Here is a 19,236-nt window from a genome sequence, read left to right as displayed (position 1 = left end):
CCTTTTCTGATTTTCCTTCCCTTTTCTTTTCAAACTCCCCTTTCTTACAAACCAGCATTCTACCCCTAGAGATGCTGATATACTATCCTTAGGGATGTCCTTCCACTGCTGACATGAACTCTTGTTACTATGTGAGTGTGTGTCCTCTCTCTCCAGTGTGTGGATTTAGAAAACAGTTGAAGAACTTCTGATCCGTATAGTCCATAAAACTACAACATAGATAATCCAAATGTTTTTGGATAGAATTGACAACAGCTTTGAATTTTTATGACTTATGAGATGTCCTTGGTACATTACAGATGTGTAGTACTAAGCACCGGAGCCCAAGGAAATGAGAACATAAGAACTAGATTTTGATATGTTGACTCTAATAATCAACAAATCTTTAGGTTATTTTTATGAGCAAGGCGTTGTTTGAGATGCAAAAAAGTCTTAACATTCCTTTAGGAGAGAAGAGATGTCTAAGAGTTAGGTATCATGGAGTGGTCAAATAAAAATTATGTCTTTCAAGAAATGGACAAATAAAAATCTTCCATTTAAAATTGGAGGGAATTGGGTTCTAGTTTTAACTTTATCTGCCCATAGGGCTTTGGTCAAATCTGGGCCTCACTTTTCTCATAGAGAAAGTGTAGGGTGTTGGGCTAGGCTATCAGGGATATTCCTTCAAACTCCAAAATGGGTTGTTTCTCTCTTGAGTACGAAATGAAATGGAGCAGGAACAGAGGGGGTATGAGCCATTAAGATGTTCTACTAGCCACAGTGCAGAACCCCCACCACGGGCAGCCTTTATTGGGCTAGGTGCAAAGAATGATAAAACTAATAGCCTGTGTCCCTTTTGGAAGTGAAATATTTGCAGCAAACCCCAGAACCAGCTTTGTTAATTTAGCTTCTCCGTTACCATGCTGTTTCAGAAAAAAAATTCAGAATATTTAATTTTAGAAATTCATCTTTTAGTACTGCTTGGGATAAACAAATTATGATCACATTTTAAAAAGTGTCCCCCCCCAGTACATTTTTCTTCTTTTGCTGCAGTTTCCTGAATCTGAAACCTGATACCAGTCAGCATTTCTCTTACTGATTTTCTTTTTTTTTTTTTTTTTTGAAAGAGGGTCTCACTTTCTTATCTGGGGTAGAGTACATTGGCAACATTATAGCACACTGCAACCTCAAACGCCTGGGGCCAAGTGATCCTTCTGTCTCAGCCTCCCGAGTAGGTGAGACTACAGGCACATGCCATCATGCCCTGCTAATTTTTCTATTTTTTTGTAGAGATGGGGTCTCGCCATGTTACTCAAGCTGGTCTTGAACTCCTGACATCAAGTGATCCTCCCACCTCGGCCTCACAAAGTGCTAGAATTACAGACGTGAGCCACCATGCCTGGCCTCTCTTACTGAATTTTAACCATCCTAATAATAGTGTTGTGATGGGGGTCATTGAATGTACTGGGCTGTTTGATCATCCAGCCTTCAGTTTTGTTATCAGTGAGTCAGCTGTTCACTGAAGGAGCGTTCATTGTGCCCTTGTGACTATGCTTGCTTGCTTCCAAAGCTGCGTTCACTGTCAGTGTTCTCAAGACAATTAAAATGGAATATTACTTTCAAAGAAATCCTATGAAAAATAACAAGTATGTACTTAATGAATAGTTAAAAGGAAAAATTTTTTTATTTGGGGACTGGTGGATATACAACTTATCCTATCTGACCACCTGTAAGTTAATTTGTCAGTATCTATAATGTAAACATTTTAAGACTCACCTTATTCATGAAAGTGCCTTCTGTGAGTACCTTTTCAGAGCACCCAAGAGTTGTATATGATATTTTTTTCTAGGGAATTTTTAGGACTGTCTCTGAATTGGATATAAATATTAGAAAGACTTATCATAGAATTCAGAAAGAAAATAGAGGTCCATGAAGGTCGAAGATTTTAGTGTTTTTAAAGTAAAAATTCATATTTGTAGGTTAAAAAAAGATTAAGATGCCTAGTTAGGTTTCCCCCACAAACACAGTGGAATAACTGATGTTGAACAGTGTGGTTTCTTGTTTGAAAAGTGGAAAATAGCCTATATATAGATCAAGAATTGAGAAAAGCAGTTCTGAATTCCATTGGCATTTTACTTTCTATATATCTTTTTTGTCTTCATTTATCTATACGCAAAAAGTCATTCAGAACTTCTCTCCAAAATTATTACTTAAATGTTTTATAGTCACTGGACTAGTCTGAGTGTCTGAAACTCTCAGCCTGAGGTAGTATCATTGATAAAACAGATGGATTTTAAATTTTCAAAGAATTATTCTGCTTTTCAAAAGGTGAATAGCTTTATGATTAACAGAGCTTCAGATGTTATAGTGTTTTAACATTGTCAGTTTGTAATATACTGTGACATCATATTCATTCTCTGTATTCTTAATGCATACAATATATTACTGCACTTCCTCTTGAAAGGAGAACAGATTATTCCATCATTCAGGGAAGGAAATGTTTAAAATAACATTTGTTGTTCCCATTTCTATATTTAGTCAATCCTGGTTCATTTTTCTGTGTTCTGGAAGACTACTCAGGAATAACCAAGAATTAACTGTAAACATACAAAAGGATACATACGGCAAGGCTATCTGCTGGTTAGTCTCACCTTTTAGATAATTGCACCCAGACCTGCACCAGCTTCTTTCCTCAGCTGCTTACCTGTGTGCCTGCTTGCAAGAGCACCTTGCCCTGAGTTGGTCATCTAAATCTGTATTATGAGGGCAAGAAGAGAGAAAAGGAGCCCCTCAGGCTGCAGCTGTGGGGTGAGAGGTGGTAGAAGCAGTGATTGGTGAGGGCAGGATGTGCAACATCCATATGCCAGTAGGGAATAGCTCCGTGGGGTTTTTTCCAATCCAATTGCATTTTGTAATGATAACCTAAGTGTTAATGCCCTAATTTTGTAGTTGCCTAACTTTTGTGATTCATCTTTGCTTTCAGCTGATTCCACGGGCACTCACTCCCTCTATACCACGTACAAAGACTACGAACTCATGTTCCATGTGTCCACCCTGCTTCCCTACATGCCCAACAACAGACAGCAGGTATGTCCTCTCCAGCCTCGGGCTTCCTACCCTGAGTGTGAAGTCTGAGGTCAGCCCACTGCCAATATTGATGGATTTAGAATTTGCAAAGAATCAGTGGAGTTTTTCTTGAATGCCATTAATAATCTTTGGCTCTTTTATCATTTGGAAGTATTCGGGCTTCAAAAGGAATATCATTGTACTTTTTCCTTGTAAAACTTAGAAAGTCTTCTGCACTCACCTTTATTGCATGCTAGGCAAAATCTTAAGAAGAAACCTGTGTCAATTGTGTTAATTACAAACGGTCCAATTATGTTGATCTGACCTAGGTTTTTGCATTTGGGTAAATACTTATTTATAGAAAATACTATTTGAAGTTCTTACTGGTGCTATTTTCAGATATTCAGTTTTTATTGTTTTAATTGGATTTATTGACCAAATTTATTGACCTTTTTAAAGGAAAAAAATATTAGTGTACATCATGCTTTGAACACAGCCACTCAGTAAGAATTAAGAATTTCTGAAAACTTGAATGATGCATAGAACATCATAAAATAATTCACATTACTTTTTTGTGTAACTGTAAAATGGGTTGAGCAAGTTCTTTTGCAAAGATTGCTAGAAATGTTTATTTTTTTTTTTTTCTTGTGCTAGAAATATTTGAAATGCCATGTCTACTTTGTGAGCTTGAGAGGGCTTTGGGGATTTTTTGGGATAGAAAACAATCTGTGTTTTGGATAGAGAGGATCTGTGGGGTAGAGAAGGCTCCATTCCACATCTTATTCAGAATCTTGTGGGCTCTACCAGTGTTAAGCTGAAAGCTTTTTGGAAAATATTGACTGCTGGAGTTGCCATTTGTTTATGGAAAGGTTTGTAACTTGCTGGGATCTTACAACTGATTCATTGGCATAATCTAATTTTAGGGGTTTGATTCTATCTGGGTTAAATCTGGAGTTAAAGTTTATGTTCACACTTAGGAAATTTAGTTCTTGTGAAGTCATTTAACTCCTGCTCCTTTGCTCTAAATATATTAAAGCATCAAAGACTACATAGGACTTGGCGAAGAGGTATTTGTCAAATGAATGAAGCTTAATTGTTTCAGAGAAGTTTTCTCTTTTTTTAAACACTCATAACAGTCTATGAATTTAGTCAAAGTCTGCATATTTTCCAAGGAAGAACCAGCCCTTCTACCTTTCTTTCCCCCACCACTAGTTTCAGGAAGTACCTTGGCCTCGGACCCCACAGCCAGGATGAGAGGGCAGGCCCCTGGTTCCCAGGGCTCTTCACAGTGGGGACACCGGCTCCCTCTTTATGTCTCTCCTCATGGTCCCGGCTAGCTGGATTTTCTTGCTATTTTCCATCTATTCCTTACCTGAATCCCTTGTCCTTCCTGAATTTTCTGCAGTGTTTTCTAGTAATCATGTTCTTCCCACCACCTTCAAATAATCTATCTCTAAATTACACATCTGTATATTTTTTATGAGCTAGACTTAAAATCACTAAATCACATGTATGTATTTATACATGTTTTAACCTAAAGGATTTTAGCTCTTAAAAAATTTATTTGGAATAATACCAGACAGATTCACTGGATATTAAGAGGCTTAATTTAGACCAGTATGGTTGTCCAGCAGATATTCGTGAATCATTCAGTAATTAAACTCTGTGGGAGTTGTTGCACAGAAAACTGATCAGGCTTGCTCAGGCCAAGAAAGTCTGCCTGTACGTCAGCAGAAACAGAGCCAGTGACTTTTGACCCCCGTCATCGAGTACTCAAACCACAAAGCCCTTTCAGTTCCCTAATTATTTGAGTCATTGGACTCCAAACTGAATTGGCCCCAGTGTTTACATGTGGCAACCTTTAGAGTTTTGAAGTCTTTGCTGTTAGGAGAACTCAAAACTGGCTTCCCTACCCCTTTTCATGATACGGTAATTAAAAGCTGTGGGCCTTGCAGTTTTCTGTGCCTGACTTTATTTCATTGAAACCGTTCTTGAAAAATTCCACACAAAAAATTAAGAGACCCAAGAAAGGAACATGTAGGTGGGATGGGGGTAGAGGTGGATGATTGTATGTTAAACTTCCCAAACCAGAGATTAAAAGAAAAACACCTGTAAATTGAGGCTGTACATCATAGATTTCATAGCCTGAGGACTACTTTTTCACCTTTTTTGTTTTTACCTTGATTGAGAGTCCATGGCATTGTATAAGGTATGCTGATAGATTAGAGGTGGAGAACAGTAAAAACTATTTGTTTTGTGTTTTTAATTGCACTTCCTGTATGTGGAAAAGGTATGATCTCATGTGTGGGTCATTGGGAAATCTGTATACCAAGTGTATTGTGTGGCAGGTTAACCATAACATAAAGACATTGCGTGAATTGTGCAAGATAGGAGTCAGCAGACTTGCATTCTGAGCCTGTCTCTCAGTCACTTGCCCAGTGGCCTTGGGTAAGGTTCTTAGTCTGTCAAGAATTGTGATAATGATATGATGAGGCCATGGTCTAGACTGCCAGGGTAGCTGCTTGGAACACCATAATGAGAAGGAGGAATCTAGGCTAGCACCAGGCTCAGAGGCAGCGAACGCTGTCTTGTAGAGATAGCTTCCATGGGTTTGGAAGTGGGAAAATGTGGCACACGTGAGCATATTTGGACTAGATGATGTATAACATCCCCCTGACAGCGCGAGTGTCCTGTGACGCTAGGGCCATCTTTGAGGCTTCCTTCTTCTAGGTGGAAAAAAAAAAACTTTAGCAGAACACAGGTGTTACGAACAAGAATTCTGGAACCAGACTGCCTGGATTTGAATCCCAGCTACTAGTTTTGTGACGTTGGGCAAGCTTCTCTATGTTTTGGTGTGCTTTGTCCCTGAAGCAGGATTTTGTATCTGTTTTATTCACTGAGATGTCCCCATGTACCTAAAAAAGTACCCAGAGAATGGTAAGTAGTCAATAAACATTTGTTCAGTGAATAATGAATGAACGAACAAACCTTGCTTAGGTGGTAGTTTATGAGAATTAGACAAATTAATACATGTAAAGCACTTAAAATAGTGCTGGGTATGGAGTGTGCTCAATAAATTCAAGTGGTTATTATTTTATAATTCATCAGATATAGAACACTAGTATTTTAGATGACTTAATTTGCATTTTATTTTCTTGTTCCCAGTTCTAAAGATCTATTATGAAAAGCTAAGGCCTGAATGGCTAAGAAAGAGAGGGACTACATTTATCAATCATATCAGAAAGTTATTTTTACTTTGACATTTAGTAAAATATTTCATTACTTATGAATTATCATCAGAATGTTTTGTCTGTAGATAAATGATGCCACTTTGCAATCTCGGGACTTGTATTTTCCAAATTTGTTATGGGTTGTATTGACTCTTTCCACTTTCCTCACTCACCCCACCCATGCTCACAAATTATGGTAATACCAAGAGCAGAAATGTCTGAAATGACCAACTGGGTTCAGGAGTGCAGTCTGAGGCCACAGGACTTAGCACAGTTAACTGGCCAGTACATGGCTTGTGCCCGTAACTTTGGCTTCATTAGCACCACAGTGTTTGTGCCTGTTTAACTGGTCTAGACTCATCCACATCAGATCTGATTTCTTGTGTTCCTTCTTGTAATAAATCAAGCTGAAAGCTGATTCCAAGATTCATTAAATGTCTTGAGAGAGTTCACCATAGTTGCAAAAGAGTTTAATCTTTGGAATGTCTCTGACTCTCACAAAGAAAACCTAGCCAGACTGAGAGAATGATAAGAAACCTGGCTCTTGGAGTATTTTCTTTCTTCACAAGTTAAATCCCACAAATCTCTCTGGGCCTATTTGGCAATCCATTCAGTTTTCCCAGAGCTGTCTTCCCCTGTGTGTGCTTCCCTTCTGCGTGCCCTGTAGACAAATCATGGTTAAGCCATCATGGGATGTCATCAGTGGAACTTCACAAAATAGCTTTAAATTAGCTTTTAAATTTTTGAAGAGAAACCATTACTTTAAACTAGGTGTATAAAGCAGGTAGAGGCCTGACACACAGTAAGCTTTTTCTTTTTTAACGTATGCATAAAGTTTGAGCTGCTGTAGTTGGAAGGGGTATCAGAGCCTCATGGAGGTACCTAATCAGTAAGGCCAAGCCCCTAGGTTTTTGAGATTACTATTGAAGGATACTGGTCTAACCCTAGTAATGGACTTGACACCATAGAGGTAACAGTGGCCCAGCTTACCACATTTGGGCTAGGCCTTGAACCCCTTTCTCCATATTAGTTAGACTGATAGTAAGCCCCTGCTTTAAAGAGTGTGTGTACTTCCCTAAGTCCCTAATTGATACTGCTGAGGACCCATTTAAATAGTGGAACAACCTGCCTCATTAAATGCTCTGTGAGCAGGTCCTGGGTGCACTTGAGTTCACCTATAAATAATACTATAGAATGTTTTGAATGAATAAAACACATATGCAGCTTTCCATGATTAGCTTTATTCGCAGACCCTAAGTAGGAGCGTATACTTATACTAGATAACAAGAATTGCAGCTTAGAATGAGAATTGGTATCGCCTATTGTCAGAAGAAAGATACTTACATCTTCATAATCCTGTTTTCATCTTTATTTTGTTATGAAGTCATTAAAAAATCCACACTCTCCTATTATTTTTGTTTGTCCATTTTCAAAATATTCAGCTTAACTGGTTTGTACATTTAAGTTTACTCTTATTATGGGTAAAATATGATAATACAAAATGGTAAATCAGTGATGAATCCTTGAAACATTAATTAAATTTGATATGAGCTTCTTGCTGATCTGGGAGAAGAATGGTTAGCTAATGTTCACTTTTTTGCAGGGGGCAGGTAAGGCTTTTCTTCTCTAAGTATAGATCTTTTGTATTTATGTGATAAGGTGTATAAGTTGCCCCTCCTTTCTTATTATTTAGAGTGCTTTTCTATGTTCACTTTTTCCATGTTTTTCCATAGGAAACTGTAGCTATCTCTTAAAAATCAAGGCAGAATTCTAATCACTGGTGCAAACTCTTGAGTGTGGAGTCTGTGAAGGGGGTGTGTCTGTGCGCAGGTGCGTGCGTGTGTGTGTGTGTGTGTGTGTGTATGAATGCAAAATTAGGACAGTCTCTCTAAAAGAGGATAATCCAGCCCTCTTGTGAAGGAGAGGAACTTTCCCACCAAGGGATTAGCAAGTGCAGAGCACCTTCAGTAAGAACAAGTTGTCTTGTCTAAGGGACAGGGTGGCTGTCTGGAAGGTGAGGGATAGGCGAGGAGGTTGGAGAGGTAGGAAGGGATCAGTCAAGTCTAAGCAGTCTTTGCCGGCCCTCTCCTTATTGATAGGATTTAGACTCAAACCCAAGGACCAAGACTGAGAATTTGTGAGTGCTTTATTATGGGACGTAGACGTGCTTCTTTCTGAAGACCTCCTCTGGAGCTCTGCTTCCTCCAACTTCAGATGAGCTTTCTGTTCTCTGACTCTTCGAGGCTTCTTCTGAACCATATTCTGGCTGCTTCTCTTTCATATAGTACAGCTTTCCCTCAGAATTAGGTGCAAAATGCTTGATTCTTACTAGGTTTAAAAAAAGAATTTAACAAATGAACGTATATAGATATATAAAGTCTAGTGGGTCTAACCTAGTTGAACTTTGTCCCATTTTGGATCCAAGTATTGCTGCCTGGACACTGGTGGACCTTTACTTCATTTTTTCCTCTCAATTTTATTCTTTGGGTTTTTTTTCCCCCTCTCAATTTTGTTTTTGTTTTGTTTTTTACTTTTTAATTGATATATAATAGTTTTATACATTATATTTTAGGGGCACATGTATTTTGATACTTATATACAATAGGTAATGATCAAATCAGGGTAATTAGTATGTCCATCATCTCAGACATTTATCTTTTCTTTGTATTGGGAACACTACAGTTCTTCTCTTCTAGCTATTTTGATACACGATGGATTGCTGTTAACTGGAATATCCCTACTGTACTATTGAATACTAGAACTTACTTCTTCTAACTATATTTTCACACCAAGTTAAATCTGGTCTTATGAATCCTGAAGTGTGTTTAAGGAATTGTGACTAAACCTATTGCTATATATGCTATTTCTTTAGCATCTGTATACTTGGGTGAAGTATACATTTTTCACTTTCTTTGTGATAACAAGAGCTTATTCCCGTTTCACAACTTGAATCAAGTGTTGGAAATTTAGTAGAATTGACCATGTAAATCTATCGAATACAGTATTTATTAACACGCTTTTGCAGGTGAAAACACTAATAAATTGGTTCTCTTGGTGTCACTGAAAAAGATTACCATAAAAGATGTCATTTCTTTAATTCCCCAAAACAAATAGTGCCTTCAGGTTTTGCTAGGCTGCATTAGTTCATGGTTTGCCATCCCTTTCCCCTTCCATTTACAGATTCTGATTATATAGAATTTCATTGACCAGTTAGACAAGAGCATAAACTAAATACTAAAGGAAACATTCATCTTCTTTTTTAAGAAGGTCAAGAAATTACTTAAGTTAATTCATGTTTGGCAAAATCCTAAAAGAAAAAAAGTGAATTTTTCTTAACTTTCTAGATTTTTCTTAAGTCTCTGAACAAATTCAAGCATCTTGTTAATGGATAAAGTGTTCATTTTTATTATTTTATTCTCCTTCAAAAAGCTTTAGATTTTACTCTTCTTAATGAATCTCCTTATCCCCCTCCCAACACTGCCTTATTTTTTTTTCCACAAAGTGCATTATGTCACCATGGTTAAATTAACTAGACTTTTAAAAACATTTTTTGGCCCATTTTACAAAGCAAAAGAATATGCTTAGAAAGGGACAGAAGCCATTTGGCATGTTGTCAAAGTAACAACCAGCCTTAAAATTTCCTTTAACTTGTGCTTTAAATATTCCTATGGTGGAGTACAGAATTGGACTCAATGTCTTCCTTCAGGAGGAAGAGAAATTGAATAAGAATAGCTGTCCAATTTGCTGTTGCAGTCACAACAGCCAGGAGACACTGACTGAGTCCATCCTGCACCGTGTTTGATTGAGAGGGCAGGCCCAGGCGCAGTAGCACACGTGATCACTCAGGAAGGAGGTGGCGTGGCACTCTCTGCTTGGCTTTGCCCGTCGTGACTTCTATCTTCGATTTGTCAGTCTGAGGATCCCTGTGTTTCCAGGATGTCGAATGGAAATATGGCAGGAGCTACTATGTTTTCTGTTCTGCAAATACACTGACAACAATATTAGGCATATTTTAAAGCTATTTATTTGTGACTCATTTTCCCTCGTCTTATTACAGTACCTGTGAATCATGTATTTCAGTTACTGGGGAAAAGAGGGAAGAATGTCTTTGCCAAGTACAATTTTCATGGATTTTTTTTAACATGCATTTGAAATGACACATTTTACTTTACATATCTAGCAAACTTCTTTAAAACTACAGATTTAACACATTGCCACACTAGAAAAAAATTTTTTTCCCCTCAGGGACATAGTGTTTTATTATGAAAATAGAATAAAAACTTTGAAAACGAAACGTTCCTTTCTAATTTAATGAAAAATTTGTTATTTTTTGTTTTCTGTGCGTGATTTATATGCAACTTGAAAAGTAGTTCTTGTAGCTCCCAAGGTGAAGAGAAACATGAGTTACATACATATGCTTCACGAGGCCCCAGGCTCAAAACTAGTGTGAATTAAATACAACTCATATGGCAGTTAATGTGTTAAATGAGGTGACCCATTGGGTCTGTATTATTACATATTAATATATGTTTCAAAACTTTCCTCAGTAAGATAATTTTTGTGTGTTTATAACTTTAACCATGGGGATTTAAGTAGGAATTTTCTAGCATATGAATCGGCGATTTAACTGGGCTGTAGAGAACTCTGAAAGAATGAACATTTCATTCCTGCTCTTCTAGGCCTTTTATCATGGGAAATCACAAGTCAGGGACCTGACAATGAAATCCTTTTTGTATATGGATTTAAAAGGCTTTAAAGGTTGAACTTAATGCTCTTTACAGTGGAATATGCATTATAGGTGCCAAATAAATTTAAGGGCAAGGTCATGGTCTTTGTTATTGCTAGTAAAGAGATTTACTACCTGAAATTGTCCCGTTCCAGCAATGACATCACCAACTCATGTGAGGATTATTTTATGTATTAAAACTGAAGATCACAAATGTTTAGAACACAGATCTATGCCTTCACTTGCATAAACTTACGGAGTGCCTTGTGTAGGAATTTATTGGCATGTGTTCATAGGAAAAAAGTGATCACAATTTTAATGCACAGTGTTATATGTCAATAAACATATTTGTATCCTTCATTTGTTTAGCAAGTGTGTGTTGGGTACTTACTCTGCTTAGCGTGCCATTAGGAACTAGGAAGCCAAAAGGCAGTAAGAAACATGCTTGTCCTCAGGAAGGTTATGACCTGATACAGAAGAAGTAACCAACAGTTAGAAGACAGTACAACAATTAATGCAATAGAAATAGGCCCGGGGGTGTAGGTGGGATATCAAAGTAGTCTTGAAGAGGAAATTTCTTTCAGATGAGGTGACATCTGTGGAGACCTGAATTGTCTGGGAGAAACTTTGAGTGAAGGGAGCATTCGTGGCAGGAGGAACATCAAAGTAAAGGCACTGGTAAAATGGTACTACTCTGGGTTTCCTTTTCTCCTGCCAGATTTGTGGTTTATAAGATTATAAACTATTGGGTTTTCTGGCTATTAATCCAGTGGAATTCTGCGTTTATGAATTACATTTAAAAAGCCAGGTTTCAGTTAATTAGGTTGAATTATTACCCACCAAAATGATAGTGTTCTGTATTTTTGTTGCAGAAATGCATGTTACTATAGGAGCAACAAAGTACAAGCTACAGCCATTCAATGTAATAATGTAATAGTGTTTTCAGCAAATCTGTACCCTCTCTTAGACTCTGTCTCTTCCTTTTAAATTGAAAAACTTCAATTATAAAATTACTTAAAAGTGTTACGAGTTCTAACGTGCTGTTATTCTAGGGGTAAAGAAAGAAGGAACTAGATAAAGATGAAAAGGAGAGAGAATACAAGTTGAATTTTAAAATAAAAGAGATAAACTTAAATCTTTAGGTGTTTCTTTCCACAGGTCTTTTGGATGAAGCTATTGCTTTATCCGTGCCAAATTTAGGAGCATGAGCTTCCAAAGAATAACTGTTTTTTAAAATCACTTCTTTAATTGAAAGATAAGTGAATGTATATATTTAAATATTTTGTTTTAAAGGAAAACTTGCTGGTAACCCTATGTATATGTGTGTTCACTTTCTCCACCACAGCTTCTGAGGAAAAGGCACATAGGAAATGACATCGTAACCATCGTCTTCCAAGAGCCTGGGGCACTTCCTTTTACTCCGAAAAGCATCCGGTCTCATTTTCAGCATGTCTTTGTCATAGTCAAAGTGCATAATCCATGTACCGAAAATGTGTGTTATAGGTGAGTCAGTAATCCCTGATTTATCATTCTCCCAGGTGTATTTCAATAGAACGTCTTTTCCCAAAATATCTTTGTTTTCCAATTATTATTTCTAACTTCATAATTTTCTAATTACTCAGCCACTTTCTGTAAGAAATAATTGCCTTCTTCCCATTTTGCCCCCTTGAAAAAGTGAAATGCCCAGCAGTTCAAAATGGTAGATTACACATTTCCTTTGTTTTTCCCGTAAAAATGTGTCCAACCCCTGCCAGAACCAATAGTTGAATTGGCATCAGCCTTTGAGTTGTTGCCATTTAAGTTCTTCTTTAGGAGAAGTAAGTATTGTGGCAGTAAAGTATTTCTTTCATCAAAGGTCTTGGAAACACTACCACAGGGCTACTGAAACCAGGAGTTGACACTTGCTTTGGTGACTTCAAAAGGCCATGTGTGCGCCTTGGAATTCTGAGGCCATTTCTGACAGGCCTACTTTAGTCTTTACCCCCGCTCTCAGGTTCTGTCTTAGACAACAGCTGCAGCTGAGGGATCATACTGTGTGGGGGGATTGCTAAAGGCGTGAGCCTTCGACCCAAGTTTGAGTCCACCTTTACTGCTTATCACGGGACTTTGTGTAAGTTATTTTATTTTTGTTAGACTTAAATTCCTTGTCTTAAAATTAAAGATACTAGTACCTGCTTAAAAATATGGTTATGAAGAAAAATAGCTTGAATTATGGAAAACACCTATTTAGAGTCCCTGGCATTCATCCAAGGTTATTTTCCTTTATAACCTTAAACAGTAGTTGTGAATTCAGCTTCCCACTGGGGCTAGGCCTGGGACATGAATATTCGTCGTGAGAACGTGGTGGACCCTTGAAGATTGCAGAGCTTGCCCCTTAAAGGCAAAAGAGAAACTACTCTGCATGTGAAATGCTGCCAGTTTATATTCTACCCAACGTCCAACCCATCTTAGGAGAACAGAGTCTGAAAACCATAGTTCTTAACCTGAATTTTGCCTCCTAGTAAACTTATTAAACAGGGAGTCTCTGGACCCACTGTGCGGTGTTCTAATATAATAGACCTGCAGTTGGTCCCAGTATTCCTCTCAGGGTATTCTTATGCAAATCTGGGTTTAACACCACTAGCTTAAAAGCTCAGAACTATTTTAAATAAATGCTGTTTGAAGAAATCTAGTATCTCTTCTGTACAAAATTATATGCTTAATATAGGTAATATTAGTACAAACGTGTTGAGTTGGCTTTTTTTCTCTGGGATCTCACCCAATGAAAGGTAATTATGAAGAATACTTTAAAATGAATCTTCCTAATGGGTTGGAAACTTAAGCCTAGGGCTTTATTGTATTTGGTGTTATTTTATTGGCTGCTATTTTAGGTAAAATCAAGTACTTTTAATTATTTTCCATCTTTATGTTTATATGATGAAGTGGTTCACTAGTACACAGAATCATAAAGATAAATTATATCTGTTTATTTTTATTTCTTTTAGGTTTCCTGGTTTTAATTAAGTTACTAGAGGAAGAATGTTGAAACCAGTATAGATCTTACATATAAACAAAGTACATTGCATTATTTTTTCTCTGATAAAAGCTAGCATATGCAAATCATTCAGAGATGGTGTCACTGGTTTTTAAAAAACCACATTGTTATCACTAAATTAATATTTACTAATGAGAGTCAAATGCAAAGTCAATAGAGTACCTCACATTTTTGTAAGTGCCTCCATCAGCTTCATTGATGTTACTTAAAAACATCACTAGTATTCCTTTAAGAATCAATAATAATAGTAATTTTCAGGAATCTTGTGGTCCTATCCTTGGCATGGCAGGATTAAATGGCTAGCTCTAACACACTCAGTAGTAGACCTGGATGCCATGAGGGTGCTGAGTCCAGAGAGTGCTTCTTATCACCAGGCTTTACTAAAACCCTTTCATGTGCATATTTTTATTTTTACTTTTGGTAGGGGGGGTCTTGTATATCTAAATCATTTAATAAATGCTATCAGGTTGTTCAGGTAAAGTAAGGAATTCTGGTACACATTCTCATTTCATCACATTGGGAATTATCTGAATCTGGTAAAAGAGTATTCCTTCTAATTTCAACTGTACTGAAAAAGTTAAGGATCATACAAACTTTTGTAACCAGTGATCTCTTTTTTATCCCCATGCCCAGAATATCATAGTAATCCTGAAACAGCCATGATTAAATTCTGCTGCTTCTCTAGTACAACTTTGAGATGCATAGGATTACAGTTTGTTGAACAGGCATATAACATACATTATAGAGAGAATCTTTAATTAGATATTAGGGTCTATAATTTGGTCCACAACAAATTGCCCTTTTGAAAGTTAGAGTCACTGTGTCTCCCTCTGTTCACTATGTGGTACCACAGTGAGAGCCATCTTTGAGCATATTTAGATATAAGAAATTTCTCGACATTTTAAGCTTAAGTGCATGCAAGCTGCAGACAGAGAGTCACGTGAGAGCCACAGAGTTAATGTCAAAAAAAAAAAAAATCCTTCAAAGCCATGGTCCTCAACCCCTGGGCCTCGGCCCGGTACTGGTCCATAGCCTGGGAGGAGCTGGGCCACGTGTCACCGCTTGAGCTCCACCTGCCCTCCTTCTCTCCCCTACCAGTCCATGAAAAAATTGTCTTCTGTGAAATTTAGGAACTTGGCCACAGAGCATAAGGTGGGCAGTGGGCGAGTGAGTGAAGCTTCATCTGTATTTACAGCCACTCCCCATTGCTCACATCACTGCCTGGGCTCTGCTCCTTCTACCGCCCATCTGTGGAAAAATTATCTTCCATGAAACCTGGCCTTGGTGCCAAAAAGGTTGGGGACTGCTGCTTCAAAGTGTCAAATGAAATTTGGCCTTCTTGGCATTCCATGGATAAAATACTGCTGGGAGGGTAGGCATGGTGGCTCATGCCTGTAATCCCAGCACTGTGGAAGGCTGAGGCAGGAGGATTGCTTGAGGCCAGGGGTTCAAGACCAGCCTGGGCAACATAGCAAGACCCCATCTCTAAAAAAAAAAAAAAAGAAAAGAAAAAAAAAGAAAAATCAGTCTTTCATACCAGGGAAGACCCCTTTACAGCCAGTCATCCGTCTTGCTGCTGTACGTGATTAACTCCCCTGAAGAGTGTGCAAGTTGAAGCACAGGTGAGAGATGCCCAGAGCCTGTGATCTTTTTATAGTCTAACAACCACATTTCAGAAGAGGAGTTTACATCTTACAGAACAAATTTGGCCAGAATGTTTTCATGTCTTAATTCATCTCAGGATTTTCTACAGTGCTGAAAACAAAGCGAAGATTGCTTCCTTTCATTACCCCAACATAGCAGATATCTGCCTGGGCAGATGTGGGATAAGTATGAATTCTTCTTGGTCTGTAGTAGCTACTCGGTAATTGAGGAGCAGATGCTCGAGATGCCGTGGGATTCATTCACTTGCTTACTCATCTTAATCATTCCTTTGTTAGTTCATTGATTCACTCTATAATTTATCTTATTCAGAAAAGGACTTGAGACAACTAAAGCAGCTGTCTGATGTAGGAGAGCATTACTGGTTTTGATAGATGAAGATGGTTGTTATCAGTATACATTGGATTGTTTCAGTCCCTGGGATCTCTGCAAACTTTACTCCCATAAATCGTTCTTTAAATTTTTTTAAATGTGATGACGTAAAGTGAGCATTTCCTTAAAAATATTGACACTTAAAAATTTTGGCCCTGTAAGTATAATCAGTCTGTCCTACGTCATTTAGATTCCATGAAGCCATCTGGGGCTGAAGGCACTTTGGCTGGAAGGGTTACTGTCTTTCTCGGTGATAGCCAGCCCCACAGAGTCAGGGAGCCAACCCGGTGCCTTCTAAAACTTACCTGCATGCTGTGGATCCATGACCCCTACATTTGCTAGCACTGCCATGCAGATACCACAGCCCGAGTGGCTTAGACAGCAGACAGCTATTTTATCATAAATAAGACAAAGATGTCCTTTCTCTCGGAGGAAGGAAGTCTAAGATAAAGGTGTTGGTGGGATTGGTTTCTCCAGAAGCTTCTCTCCTTGCCTTGGCTTATGGATGGCTGTCTTCTCCCATGTGTCTTCATGTGGCTTCTCTCTATGTGCATGTGTCCCTGATATCTCTTTGTATGCCCAAATTTCCTCCCTTATAAAAACACCAGTCAGTTGGATTAGGGGCCCGCACCAAAGGCCTAATTTTAATTTAACCACCTCTTTAAAGGCCCTATCTCCAGATACAGGCACATTCCCAGGTACTGCGGGTTATGACTTCAACATGTGGATTTTGACAGGGACAGAATTCAGCCCATAATACCTCCTGCCTACTTACCTTAAAACATTTTTCTTAAAAAAAATCCCCCTTGGTATCAAGAAATTAGAACACGAACCTACAAAATAGACCAGTTAAGTTGAAAGTGTAGGTATATGCCAAATTTTAGAAAGTAAATGTTATGATATCATAGCCCATCTCATTTTGTTTCTCTTTTTTCTTCCTCAGTGTTGGAGTTTCCAGATCAAAAGACGTGCCACCGTTTGGTCCACCAATTCCCAAAGGTGTAACTTTTCCAAAGTCAGCAGTGTTTCGGGACTTCCTTTTAGCCAAAGTAATCAATGCAGAAAATGCAGCCCATAAATCAGAAAAGTTTCGAGCAATGGCCACTCGAACGAGGCAAGAGTACTTGAAAGATCTGGCAGAGAACTTTGTTACAACCGCCACTGTGGATACCTCTGTGAAGTTCAGCTTTATTACACTGGGTGCAAAGAAAAAGGAGAAGGTAAAGCCAAGGAAGGATGCCCATTTGTTCAGCATCGGAGCAATCATGTGGCACGTGATAGCACGGGACTTTGGCCAGTCTGCTGACATTGAATGTCTTCTTGGAATTTCCAATGAGTTCATAATGCTGATTGAAAAGGATTCCAAGAATGTTGTATTTAACTGTTCCTGCAGGGATGTTATTGGGTGGACATCTGGATTAATGAGTATCAAAGTGTTTTATGAAAGAGGAGAATGTATCCTTCTGTCCTCAGTGGATAACTGTGCTGAAGACATAAGGGAAATCGTCCAGCGATTAGTAGTAAGTACATGTTTTGTATTTTCCACCATCCTTAAGTCTTCAATCCCAGATCCATAATAGCTTCCCATAAGGAAATCCCACCATGATTGCAGCACTTGAATGAATTACTATTTCTTAGGGATACAGAGCTTAATTTTAAATGCTGAGGTTTTTTGACTAGTTGCTAAATACACAAATGGTGGAGAACCATCCTTCATAACTTGATTGGAAAAGTCAATTTCCAAGACAGAATATTGGGATATATTTTTATGATATTTGAAAGAAAAACAGAATTGTGTAGACTAAATACTATGTCCGTCGGTAGAGAGCGAGATGACACGCCTGCCCAGTGGGTAATTAATGGGCACACAACTGCTGTTCATTATGTATGATGAGTCTTATTGGCAGCTTCAACTTTGTGCATGTTTATACAGCAGGTATTTTTATTTAATCAGCCAGATTAAATATATTATTAGTCTTCTAGCCACAATTTCTTAAGGAGGTCTTGCAGAATTAGCCATTAAGTTAGAAAGACTAAAAAAAAAAAAAAAAAAAAAAAAACAGATTCTTTTTAAAATGTGATTTTTAGTCAAAACCACTAAGTTATGTCTATGGTGTTTAATAGTTATATTTCTGCTCTCAATTTTAACAAAGTAAGATTCAGATTTTAGTTTGGGTATATAAAGTAGAGTAATAAGAATAAATCAAACTATTTCCAGTTTTTATTGTTTTGGGTGGTATAAAAAGATAATATGCTTTGACAATATTTATCATGTATAAATATTCCTCCAAGGGGATGTATTTTTTGTTGTTGTTGTTGTTGTTGTTGTTATTAGAAAAGGTTTAGTCAACTATGGATCATGAAAAAAGGAGAAATTATATCCATTTCTTGTCCCCTTTCCTTCTACCAACTGTAAGTCTTTCTTTTGGTATTAGATACCATGTATAAGAACAAAATCAGGCCAGTGCCTGCTCGTCTTAGAAAAATAATTTCATAATTTGCAGAGACTATTTAAAGTAAAATGTGCTCAACAGTATTATCAGGTATATGTGTACAAACCCAGACTCACATTTGGGGATGATTAAGTATGTAATTAGTTTATACGTCTAGAGAATTGAGTCTTCATTTATATTGTGAGTCTCAGGATACATTGTCCTTTTTTGGTCATTGCAAATATTTCTTTTACCATATCCACTGAGTCATCATAATCTCTGCTCCTGAAAATACAGCAAAAACAAATGCCACTTCGCTAACCACCAAAATATACTTTCCATAGGTACTTACACATGGGCTCTCACACATTCACTATTCCATGGACCCCATCGTACTGTTTTCCTAGAAGAGTGTGTTGTTAACGTGACTAAGGTGCCTAATGTCAGGAATATATTCTAGGAAATATATTCCATGTCTAGGATGACTTCAACATGAGATACTAGATGTAGGCCAACCCAAAGACTGTTGAGACAATGAGATCATAAGGGTTGGTACAGGACAGTCACAACAGAAATGGGAAGAGAAGGAGGATGCAGTCATAGTAGAGAGGCTGGGAATGAGTGCCTGTTTGGCAGATGGTAAACTTGGTGTCCGTTCTGAGATCATGGAAAATGGAACTAAAGGGGTCTGTTATGCAGGTTGGGGTTCAGGGAGGGAAATGAGAGTTTATGCCT

At 37.9% G+C, this 19,236-nt stretch overlaps 1 protein-coding gene across 2 annotated transcripts in view; it reads left to right on the top strand.

The window, feature by feature from the left end:
- The window catches only part of SIPA1L2 (signal induced proliferation associated 1 like 2), a 202,938-nt gene that overhangs the window by 125,583 nt on the left and 58,119 nt on the right, over positions 1-19,236 (top strand). For both annotated transcript variants that reach the window (XM_069484692.1, XM_069484690.1), the window contains exons 7-9: positions 2,963-3,066; positions 12,347-12,504; positions 17,013-17,589. In XM_069484692.1, coding sequence (XP_069340793.1) covers positions 2,963-3,066; positions 12,347-12,504; positions 17,013-17,589 — 839 coding nt within the window. The remainder of the gene's footprint in view (positions 1-2,962; positions 3,067-12,346; positions 12,505-17,012; positions 17,590-19,236) is intronic.

Source organism: Eulemur rufifrons, chromosome 11 (assembly GCF_041146395.1).
Source record: "Eulemur rufifrons isolate Redbay chromosome 11, OSU_ERuf_1, whole genome shotgun sequence".
Taxonomy (NCBI): domain Eukaryota; kingdom Metazoa; phylum Chordata; class Mammalia; order Primates; family Lemuridae; genus Eulemur; species Eulemur rufifrons.
This window is presented reverse-complemented; position numbering and strand designations above follow the sequence as displayed.